The 12,850-nt window shown below is 40.8% G+C and overlaps 1 protein-coding gene across 1 annotated transcript in view; it reads right to left on the bottom strand.

The window, feature by feature from the left end:
* The window catches only part of RPRD1B (regulation of nuclear pre-mRNA domain containing 1B), a 51,063-nt gene that overhangs the window by 31,772 nt on the left and 6,441 nt on the right, over nt 1–12,850 (bottom strand). Inside the window, exon 3 of the mRNA XM_059133249.1 lies at nt 6,679–6,812. Coding sequence (XP_058989232.1) covers nt 6,679–6,812 — 134 coding nt within the window. The remainder of the gene's footprint in view (nt 1–6,678; nt 6,813–12,850) is intronic.

Genomic DNA, 12,850 nt, shown 5'->3' on the forward strand with positions numbered 1-12,850 from the left:
ACACCTTGGTTCAAATTGCAGTTACGGTGGCATATTCACCCTGAGTAACTGCATGAAGGACAAACTTTGCTGCTAACTTCACTCCACAAATCACTGTGTAAATAATAGAAATGCATCACGATCAGTGACGACATCGCGCTGTTCAGGTCACTGGATGGTCACTGCACAGCTGTTATTTCAGTTCACAAATAAACAGCAAAGTGGTTGTGTTGTCTCCCAGGGATCAAATTCACATGACATTTCATTAAAATGAATAATCAGAACAGGGAATTGAGTGAAAATGACAAAGATGAAAGAGGAGCCCAGAAACTAAAACTAAAGCTTGTGTTAGAAGTGAACGGAATATAAAGGGAGCTGCAGAAGACTTGGGGGGCTGCGGGGACACCGGCTTGCCACCCACTCCCAGAAACTCTAGGTCCCCAGGCAGAATCACCTGGTGAAAGCCAACTTATCAACATAAGAAATCGGTTGTGATGACAAGGACGACCGTGTCCCGAAGTGATACTGACAAAACTCTTCACATTATAGGAACTCTCCAACATATCTCCTGACATGGAGAGCACGAAGGGTAAACCACTGAAAGCCGATCTAAACATCCAGGATGCTTGCTCTGTACCATGGATTACACCAGAAGGCAAGCTCTGGTCACTCCTATCGTGCAGTTCATTTCAAAGAATAAAGCACTTTAATTCTCAAAGTTTCTAACGTTTTATGTTCTAGCATGCTAGGTAATGATCAGTGTTGCTATCTTTTTTGTTCCCTATGGATTTGTAATCAACCATGAGTTTTCAATTCTTTGATAAAAAATTTTTTAAAGTCATGGAACAATCGTAACTCTTCCCCTCGATTATTAAGATCATTTTGCATGGTTTCAGCCTACATAGTCCTTTTTACAGTCCTGCACTATGCAAAACAAGGACTGCTATATTTGTACAACAGAAAATCTAACAGTATATAATTTGCATACGAAATATCTAACAGTACTTAGCACCACACTAGCTGCCTAATTAATGTGCAGTGTGTGTGGTATGACCCTCACTGACACTTAACCACCATAAAGCATCAGAGTGGCAATGTGTTAGGAGTAGCCACTAAAATATAAGCATGTAAGTGAAAACAATTTTTTAATATTTTTTGTCCATTTCCAAGCACCCAGAACAATGCTCATGAAATAATTGTTAAATACACTAAAGAAGGTAGAAAATTACAAAACATGAATCCTTCAGTTTCAAACTCTCACACAGAAGCTATTATATATAAAAACCGCACAGCACTTAACACCTCAGGACCCGCAGAATCACTGAATTTGGGCAGTTGAAGGCCTTAGACAGACCTAGGTTGTTGCTTTCCTTTATGAGCATATATCCAGGCCCACAAGCTGCAGTCTGTCCAAAGTCAAGGAGCTCATCAGTCTCCGTCTGGGCCCTATAGCCAAAGTCACCCACCCCCTAAACGGGAGTACTTTTTACCACTTCCTACTGGCACTCACTCATGGCATTACAAGACTGAAATCAAACTAATGAAAATAATGCAGGCCCATTTCTGTCTTAGCCATCCTGATGGAAGTGGGTGTAATAAGAGAGAACCACCGTCATCCTACTTCAGTTCTCTCCTATTTCCACTGGAAATGAATTATTCATCATTTTCTTCATAAGGCTTCTCCTTTCCTGAGCTACCTACTTACACTATGAACACTTCCACTGGACCCATCTTCCAAATACAATGCCTTGGAGACCACCAGAATCTCTCCTGAAGTTCCAACTTCCAGCAGATTCTACACTTCTGAGATGTAGCTTACAGATCTCTCCTCTCTGTTCCTTCCCATCACCTCTTATCAGAAATGTGCCCTTTTCCATGCCTTATGCAGACCACTGTCCCAACCGGCCTCCCTGACGCTAGTCACTCCTTTTCCAACTTAGCCTACACTCTTAAGAAATGAATTGCCCGCAGGCCTCTACTCAAAAACCCAGAATGGCCTCTCATGATTTACAATGTCCAGCTATGCTCAAAGCCCACCCGTAGTTAACAGCAGCAGTATCTTAAGCCAGCATCTTCCTCTACTCCTGCAGCACCCGGCCCTGCTATGCTGTATGGCGCCGGCAGGCACATGCCTTACCTCTCCAATTGAAACATTAAGTATCTTATTTCTTTGTATCCTTAGAATACCTAGAAAAGTGTCATTAGGCCTGAGTTGGAAACTTCTTGAAAGCAGAGGTGGCACAGAGTCTGGAAAATACCAGCGCTATACCAAAAATGACCATATGCCTCCATTTACACAAACAGGACAGCCTGCTCTGTTAACTGTCCCCTGACTCATTTGTACAAAGTCAGCAATTATAATGGCCAGCATTCTCAATCTAGTCAGGCAGCTATTAAAAATAGCCAAGGAAGGGACGCCTGGGTGGCTCAGTTGGTTGGGCGGCTGCCTTCGGCTCAGGTCATGATCCCAGCGTCCTGGGATCGAGTCCCACATCGGGCTCCTTGCTCAGCAGGGAGCCTGCTTCTCCCTCTGCCTCTGCCTGCCATTCTGTCTGCCTGTGCTCGCTCTCTCCCCCTCTCTCTCTCTGATAAATAAATAAAATCTTAAAAAAAAAAAAAAAAAAAATAGCCAAGGAAGTCTGTCAATCCCACTTCTATCACTCAATTTAAGATCAGGTACCCTCCCACTATCATTTCAGCTTCTGACCATACCATTTAAACTTGCTTCTTGACTCAACCACTCTGTTTATAGTCTGTTTATAAATTACAGGTGGCCCCAGTCTGCCTGTCCTCATATCGTACACTCTCTACTCTATCCTCCAACCTGTTCCTGTGTCTCTAGCGGTCTTATACTCGGCTAACATGCAAGTAATCCTGGTTCCCTAAGCATTTCTAATATGCCTCTTGGATACCTTGGAATTTCAGACACTACAGCAGACTACAAAATTAACTTTGAGGCAAAAAGTTGGCCTGAAGGTTCCTGAACACTTTATAAAATGCAGCCATCTACTTGTAAAGCTAGGTCTTTCAAGAAATCCACTTGAAATTTTCTGGGATTAAAAAACGAACAAACAAACAAAATAAAACAAATAAATAAAAAAAAAAAAAAAAAAGAAAAACCCCAATACCCACAGGTTTTATATTACTTTTATTAATGAGAAACGAATCAGGAAATATTGTTTGCAATAGCTCCTGCATTCTTTGTTCTCTCTCTACCAAATAAAGGCAACTGTAAAACAGAACACATTAAACTTTACTCACGGAAAGAGAGAGCTCTGCAGCCAAGGTCTGATGCTGGATGTACCGTTCTGAAAGCATTCCACCAGTATCATCTCAAACTGAGTGCCCAGCGCCAGCACCAGACTTAAACCTGGGGAAGCTGGGCCTAGAGCTTGTGCACTTAACCACTATGTGAGCTAATCTTGCACAAAATCTGGGGGACTAAAAATTCTAACAACCCTCCTCCTAAGTTTGCCACTGGATCATTGAGAAACTCAGAATACTGAGTATCAGAAACAGGCAATAGGGCTCAAATAAAAGTCATATCATCACTTCATTATTAACATTTACCCATGTTATCTCAAGTAATCTCAGGACAACACTGTGAGGTGTTATTACTAATAGCCATATGGCACAGTGAAGAACCTGAAGCTCAGGGAGATCTAATGCTATGCCCAAGGTCACACAGCTTAGAAGTGACAGAGCTGGGAGTCATCCTCTGAGACCTGGTTTCAAACCCCTGCTTGGAAGAGTTAAACTAAGTATACTAAGGCCCAGGAAAGCTAGGTGACCTGCTCATGAATTCATACCCTAATTCAAATCTACTGAATCCATGTGCTTCCAGGAAAAAAATACGGTGTGAAGAGCACAGGCTTTAAAGTTATATAGACCAGAACATGAATTCTCCACTTATTAATTATATCTGTTTGGACAAAATTAACTATACCTTTTTGAGCCTTAGTATCTTCATCTGAAATACGAAAATAATACCAAATTCATAGAGGAGTTGTAAGAATTTAAAATAAATTAACATGAAAAGCAGCCAACAGGCAGGCTGGAATATAATAGATGCTCAATAATTGCTATTTCCTTTGCATCTACCTTTCTTTTCTAAATCCTTCTACAACGTAGGATACTATGTCACTCACGTATGACTTAAGTAAATAATGAAATTCCATTCAGTCCAGCGATAGCACGAGTATGCCCAAGAACAGACAACTTAGGAATCCTGGGTCCTATACAAGGGGAAATGGGTACGTACACCCAAGTTCCAGTTTTCTAAAACGGTATTTTTAAGCTCGTTTATTCTCTACTGTCAAAGTTCCACAAGAAAATTTTTATTTCAAAGGTAAATTCTAGAGTTGTCTCAAGACAAAGAAATATCCATGAGTCAAACCTGAAATATAAAAGGACTATATAATTTTAGAAATAAACTTCTGGAGAACTCATCAATATTGTCAAAGGACTGACGTAAAATATTATGGTAACTCAGGTCCAAAGAAGATGGCGAGGAGACAGATGGAATTAGCTCAGACTAACACACATGTTGGAACCTTTGGTATATGTTTCCATCTTTACAGCACAAGGATAGAGAAATCACCTTACATCAGCTTTATCCTCCACACGGAGGAATACTGCCTCAATGGCTGTTAATGTCTAGGTGCTCAAAAAAATCAGAAACCCAATGGAGCTATTTTCAAATCTACCACTGCCACAAACTCCCCAAATTGCCGGACTGCTCCCGAGGGGCGAAACTATTTCCCTACCCTCTGCTCAGTCCTATAGCATCTAGCATAGCCATTTACTCAAAGCACATGTCTGGCAAATGCTTGTCGAATTGAAATTCAACACTTAGCTTCCAACATTGTCTTTCAGAGTTCCCCTACCTGCCCAAAGGTGTTTTAAAAAATCAGCACTGTTTACCAATGAAGTCTCAGAGTAGAGAATGCTGAATAATTCTCCAACACTGTCCAGAACACCTCCAAAAGATACAATACAAACACGACCAGAATCCAAAGTAGGGAACACCTTGCTTTTCAGAAGCTACATCCAGAGTGACTTCAAAACTGTTTCCCATCAACTCTAAGTAAAACAATGACCTACAGGGACACCTGAGTGGCTCAGTGGGTTAAGCCACTGCCTTTGGCTCAGGTCATGATTTCAGGGTCCTGGGATCGAGCCCTGCATCGGGCTCTCTGCTCAGCAGGGAGCCTGCCTCCCCCTGCCTCTCTGCCTACTTGTGATCTCTCTCTGTCAAATAAATAAATAAAATCTTTAAAAACAAAAACAAAAACAAAAAAAAACAATGACCTACAGTTGAAAGCACTTACGTCCTTCTTACAAAGCCTCTAACTTGTAGTTTTACGGGAAAGTTGCCCCATCTTAAAATGCATGTAAACTCAGACCTGGGGGGCGCCTGGGTGGCTCAGTTGGTTGGACGACTGCCTTCGGCTCAGGTCATGATCCTGGAGTCCCGGGATCGAGTCCCACATCAGGCTCCCAGCTCCATGGGGAGTCTGCTTCTCCCTCTGACCTTCTCCTCGCTCATGTTCTCTCTCACTGTCTCTCTCTCAAATAAATAAATAAAATCTTAAAAAAAAACAAAAACTCAGACCTGGAAGATCTCATGAAAGGTACAAAATAAAGGGTTGCTGAATGAGTGATATTATCAGGTAAACTAACCATGGTTAAATGCCATAGCAGAGGCATATACAAAGTACCAGAGGAACATGGAGGGAAGGGCTACATGTGCCTAGACAAGGGAAAACAACAAAATGAGAAGAGCATTCCTAAAGACTGAGTTCACCACGCAGTGAAAACAGCAGAGGACACTTTAGGCAGAGGTAACACCAGATGCAAAGGAAGAGGTACCCTGAGAGCACCCAGAAAGGAAACTGCTGGATATGGCCAAAGACCATAGCATATGTGAAGAAATGGAAGAAGAATCTGGAAAAGTATATGAGTTCAGATTACAGATGATCCTAAGTACTACCTTAGTACTTAGACTTATCCTTCCAGACAATGAGTTCGTGTGCAGTCAGATCAAATTTGTAGCTCAGAAACACACCATGCCAACTAGAATTAAACCGCGCCAACTAACCACAAACCCACAAACCAAATAATGTTTGATCTGACTCCTCTTTAAAGAAAAAGCAGCTCTTAAGAGGACTCCGTGAGGTCACACACATACATGTACATACTTCTAGAGGATATTCTGGGTTCAGTAAAGACCAAAATCAATTACAGACAGCAAGCTGACAAACATCAAAAGCATGTTCCAAAACCACACCGATATTTATTGAAACCAAGCTCTAAAAGGGCTAAGGGACATATTCAAGACCCCAGAGTGGTCAGTGGTAGGGCCAGGGCAAAATCTTAGTCCAAGGTGCCTCCTAGTTCCCCAAAACTAAACAATGTTGTTATTTCTTTCCCTTGTGCAAGGAAACTCTCTACCAAGGCAGAAGAGAGCCACAGAGAATACACAGCAAAGTTAAGGGTGTGAGATGATGGATAGCATGAATACTAGAACCAGGCTTACACGCTGCGAGCACTACATAAATTCTCACCATCATTTATGATCATCTCTCTGAAGAATCATACAATCGCTGGTGGTTCACAGCAACCCCCACTGCAGCTTTTCATATGTGATTCGAAAGTAGGCAAAGACCAAGAGCTGTAAACATGTGGTGATGTTTCTACCTTTGGGGGGAGGGCTCTTGGAGTCCTCCATAGACAGCTTCAGCTGCTGTATGAACTCGCCGCCATACACACTTCTTTCTTGCCAGATGTTCAGCAATCTTTCTAAAGGTTTTTTACAGCCTTCATCTGCCTCTCTGCCCAGAAAAGACGAAAAGATAGATATAAGCTTAAGATTTTTTGTGTTTAATTAGGACAGACCTACTTTAAAAATAACAACTGACTAAATGAGTTACATATTTAAACACAGATGGAAGAGTACGACACATTGTGATAAACAGATACCCAAAATTTGACCCAAAACTACATTCTTCCTGTGGTGTATAGGGAAGACAGAGGGAGTATGTTACAGAAGTAATCTGTCCTTATCTCCTTTGAAAGATGGGGCAAATAGGGCAAAAAGCCAATTGCTGATTGTTATAGAGAATTATCAAAAATCGATCATTTCAAATGTGACAGCTTGCTTTATAAGAAGACATTAATCGAAATGTAGGGCCAGACATTCTGCTGGAAATTAAAGGGGGCCAAAACCTTTAAAGGTAGGAAAAAAAGTGATTAAAAAAAATGGGGAATAAATTCACCATGACCCATCAATGCTAGCACATCAACACCTCTACATGTCTTACAAATACAATCATACACACATACCAAGACTGATCTCAACTGAAATTAACTACTTCATCATTATTTTAATTCTGGGTTAGGTATGTAGTCCCCATTCTCACAAAGGTGTCTAGTGGGTAATCTTAGAACACACTGAGCATAACATAGCCCTTTGTAATTTATATCTGAGAGAAGCTATACCGTTTTTTTTTCTGACATAACTGTACTCTGGAAACAGAGTATTTTCAATGAGATAACTAGCACTAGCACTCAGTGTGCAACAGCTGCTTACCAGAAAACAGACACCAAGTGGAAGAGGGTGGGAAGACTTTCTGAAAGGAAAACAAATTCTCTCACCATCCATGTGTTACTATGACTTGTTCAGGTTTATAAAGCTGTCTGGATATCAGTGATCTTACTCTGAGTGACTGCCAACAAGAAGGGATACACTGACACCTTAGTTTCTAAGCCAAGATCTTTAACAGGAACTTCAAGAAGAAAGAGGTACAAAGGAATTATGCCCTGATGGCACTTTTCTAAAATTTACAGTAACACTCAAGGTAACCTAAAGGTTCAGCTTGAGCTGGTCAGATGCATCATTTAGGAAATAGTAGTGGCAAATTTTACTGCATTGGAGTCAAAGTACTAAATCGGAGCACAAAAAAAAAATTTTTTTTGGGGGGGGTCACACGTTTTTTTAGTCAGAGGTGAAGGGGGAAAAAAGGGAAAAAAATATCAATGGTAGTTTATAAAACTTAGAGCTAAGACTGAATCATTTGATACTGGTGATAAAAACACTCCACCTCCAAAATATATCTAGAAACAAACTGCTTCTCACCCCTTCCTCTCTGTCAAGCTGGTCCAAGCCACTATTTTCTCTTGCCTGATTTCTGGTCTCCCTGCTTCCACCCCTATCCTCCTACAAACTAATCTCAAGCTTCAAAAATTCTGTTGCATCAAGGCAGATTATGTCACCCTTTGGCTCAAAACTTGCAATGGTTCTTCTCATTCTCCCCCAAAATAAAAGTGAAAGTTCTCATAAAGCCTACAAAGCCATTCTAAACATTATTTCTCTGGCCTCACCTAACCTCTCCCTTCTTCACTCCCTAATAGTTACTCTGGCCCTCTTGACTCCGGGCCTTTGCCTGGAACCACATTTCTTTACAGGGCAGCATGGCTCAAGCACCCCTTCCTAATTTCCCTATTTAAAATTAATGCTCCCCACCCCTACGCTTAATTTTTCTCCATGCAATTTAGCTTCTGATATGCTATTCAGTTTACTCGTTGTTTAGATTCTGTTCATCTGAATGCACCTTCCGCAAGGGTAGTGATCTGTCCTTTCCCCCCGACACATACATGGCTACCCACCCTAGAATAGGCATAATATTGGCCTCTTTGTAATCTTTCTAGAAAATTTTTAGTTAGATTTCGATAGGCCATACAATTAGTTACCTTTCAAGAATCATCTTCCCACAATAAAGCCATTTGTATCATGCATCAGCTAAACATTCATCTGCTCATTCAATGAGGTTTATGAAATACTGTGCTTGTAATACAAAGAACAAGGCCTAGAGCCTGACCCAACAGCCCCTTCCTTTTCCACACCTCAACCAGGGCATTCAAACATATTTATCCCTTGCTCAGAACTTGCTCTCTCTCACACATGTGCCTTTGCTCATACTATCTCTCTCCTTTGAATGGAACCCCTAAAGGAGAACAAGATGAAGAGGGAGAAGTTGGGAGCAATGCAAGTGGCTTAAGTAGATACGGGGTATGTGGAAATAGCAGAAGAATCTGGAGGGACAGAGTGGAATTAGATTATGAGGGCCCTGAACACCATATTTAAGTATGTGGCCTTTATCCTGAAGGAAACGGGAAGTCTCAAATGTATATCTTAGAAAATAACTAGTATAGCCAAATAACAACTTACCAAAACTTAACTGGTTGATACTTTTAATATATAACCTGTTCTCTGCAAATTCTCTGTTCACTTAATATAAAGAGAAACCTATCATGAAAGGGTGGGGGACATAATGCAGACTAAATATTTGGGACTCGATTTAGACCAAGACTGGTTTGGAGTAAAGATTCAGCCATATTACTGTATGCGATGGAAACATACACAAACTGATAACAAATGACACAAAGTCATTTTCAAAAGGCTTTTACCATGTAAGGCAAAAGTCAAATAGGAGCTCGAGTTTAACTGGTGAATGTAATTAGTCAGGATAGGCTAATTCCTGGAGCAATATCATAAAAGTCAAAGTTTTGCCAGGTAGGTTTCAAAGCTACAGATAGAACAGTCTAGAAGTCTTTTTACTCATGAGGTTCTGCCTTAAGTAGCTCCAACGAAATGAAATCCCATTGGCACTTGGAAGTGGGTACAACTAAAGCAATAAAGTAGTTTTATAACAGACGGAATTATCTTTCCAGGTTGCACTAACTCCATCCTGAACTGAAAAATCTTTAAGCGATAAAACACCAAAAAATCCTTGCCATTAATCAGTGAGTAAACAGAAAATGATAAGTATAACTTAAACACAATATAATTAATTTAATTATAAATTCAATCACTGCAAAACTGATCTGAAAAGTATAAACTGCATATTATACACACAGAATTGCTGCTTGAAGTGCCAGCTGAGGCCTCACCAAGCTTACTTGGGGGCCTTTTCTTCCTCTCTAGTTCTAATGGCATTTCCTTGGAACACCCACTATAATTTGTGTGTTTCTGTCTTATCCCATGCACAGTAGCCCTGTGATAAGCCTACTAAAAGTAGGAATTCTTTCTAAATATCCCCAGCACTTCCAACAGAGCCTCCAGTGAAACTGAAGCAGAAATGGTCCGTTGCCAACCATACAGAAAAGAGCGTAGCAAGCCTGAGACTGCCACCCTTAGAAAGGCCTGCTCACTGCACTGGCCCTTGGCTGGCATCTGGAAACTTGGGTTTCAGAAGTGTTCCTCCAGTTTCCTAAGTGATAATCAGGGTGGTTTACTGTGCCTAGACTGTTTGTGCAAACTATATAATTTATGCTGAATACTTGCTTTCTTTCTGAGAGTTGGGAATTTTGGCAGAGGGTACCTGTGGCCAACGCCAATAAAAACCCTGGGCACTGAGACTCTAATGAGCTTCCCAGGTATACAACACTTCACCCATGTTGTCACTACTCAAAAATGGAGGAATTTAGTACTTTTGTGTAACTCCACTGTGAGAGGACTCTTGGAAGCTTATATGTGGTTTCCTCTGGACTGCACCGATTCAACTTTTTCCTTTGCTGATTTTGCTTTGTATCCTTTCACTGTTAATAAATCGCAGCCACAGACACAACCATATGGTGAGTCTTGTGAGTCCTCCTAACAAGTCACCAAACCTGGAAGTGGTCTTGGGAATCCATGACACAATAGTAAATAAGTGTGTATATGGTGATAACTCCAAATTTATGTCTCCAGAAATTAATTTCCTACTGAGCTTCAGACTATCTATCTACATCTACCTATCTGGCATCACCCCCTTGGGAAATCTACTAGCCACCTCAGACTTAGCATGGTCAAAACAAAACTCCTGACTTCCTCTACCACATCTTTTCCCCAAACTTCATCTCAGCATATAACACCAGCAACCATCCACTTAGTCATGTCAAAAACCTAGAAATAATCTGATTTCTCTTTCCTTCATTACCAGTTCCACTAAGCTCTCCCAACTCCTATCAGTTTTAGTGGGGAGGTGAAGCAAACCCATTCACAAAGTAAACATTTCATAATCTGGAAGCTATTACTATCTTCTCACTGCCCTGAGTCCTATCCAATGTCATCTCTAGGTTGTAGTAGAGCAATACCCTTCATATTCCCTTGGCCTTTATAATTCATTCTCCATATCAAGCCACAGGGACCTCTCAGCAATGTGATGGAATATATCGTTCCGCTGCTTAAAACCTGTCACTGACATCCCTTCAGAATAAATTCTCTCCCATGGCTTTTAAGACACATTTGACTGGCACCTGCCTACCTCTCTGATCTTACCCAGATACAGCTTTTCCCTTTGCTCAACACATCTGTTTTAACCACGCTGGCCTTCATTCTGATCCTCTTAACATGCCAAGATTATCTCTACCTTAGGTTCTTTTTAATAGCTGTTTGTTCCTACTTCGCATGATTACCTCAAATGTCATTTCCTTAGAGAGGCCGTCTTTCACCACACTAGAGGAGATCCAACTCCAGAATGTCCTTCTATTTCATTATGTTCATATTATCACCCTCTGCAAGTATCTTGCTCCTTTATTTGTCCTTGCCTGCCTTGTTCACGGCTGCTACTCTAGTGTCTGCATCAGTTCTTGGCACATGGAAGGCACTCAAATATATGTTGAATAAAAAATAAAGTGCACACAACTATCTCCAAACTCAGGAGAAAGTAAGAAGGCATCTGCGTGGAAAAAAAGTTCAAAGTCGAGGTAATTAAACTACTATTCAAGTTAAATCTAACCTATGAGCTTGGTGGCTTCCTCTGACTTGAGAGGTTTGGTTTGGGTTTTTTTTTGGGGGGGGGGGGGGCGGTGAGGGAGGAGGTAGAAAGTTATCACAAAAAGATTCCTCATCAACTTTGGTCAATATTAATGGGTCCACTACCTTTGTTCATCAACTGGGCACAGAAAGCCAGAGAGAATACTTCTTACTATGGAGAGGGTACATCAGGATTGAAGTCAAGTAGCTGGCTTTTCTAACAATGGCAGGAGGAAAGGGCTTAGAAACATGGGGATCCTGAATCTAATACCAAAAAAGGACCTTGAGAGAACAAGAAGAATGCAAAATATTAAAAAAAAAAAAAAAAAGGAATTAGAGCTTTTTTTTCCCCTTCATTGAAAAGGACCAGGTTTACTTTCCACATTAATGCCATACACAGAATCTGCCAAGACATTTTTACAGCGCCTCCTAGATAGGCTTTAAGATGTTAGACCAAACAGAAAATGAATTTTCAATCCCAGTACTGCCCATTCACATTCCCCTTCTCCTATTCCTTCCTACTTACCCTTTCTGGTTTGGTGGGCAATTAACGATTATTATTCAATTTTAAATAAAAATGTTATGTGTACTATTCCTACAGAAAATTATTTTAGTCAATTTCCTATACCCTAATTAATTCATTTAACAAATATTTACTGAATCCTTACTATACCAGGGTGGACCACAATGTTGCCCAATTCCTGGAACACCAATCACATCAAGGCTACATAAACGGTATTCCCTAAAGCTTGAAACCTGACAGCTCTATGCCAGACACTTTACTAGGTGCCTGGGATACTGTGAAGAACAAAAAAGAAACGGTCCTTCTTGTCACAAAGTTTACAATTTAGCATAGTTCTATAACTGAGCAAAGACTGGGGACTGGGCACCGTACTACAAGTTTTCAAACAGACTGGTGTACTTCTGCCCTACAACAACTTTAGTGAGGTAAGTGGTGTTGTCCCCTTCTAAACAGTTAGGAAACTTGTAACTGAACTGTTAGTAAAAGCTAAGTAATACGTCCAAGGTCACTGAGACAGTGCTGGAGGCAGAGCTACAGCCTAAGAAACTGAA

The sequence above is a fragment of the Mustela lutreola genome, chromosome 9, assembly GCF_030435805.1.
Source record: "Mustela lutreola isolate mMusLut2 chromosome 9, mMusLut2.pri, whole genome shotgun sequence".
Classification (NCBI taxonomy): domain Eukaryota; kingdom Metazoa; phylum Chordata; class Mammalia; order Carnivora; family Mustelidae; genus Mustela; species Mustela lutreola.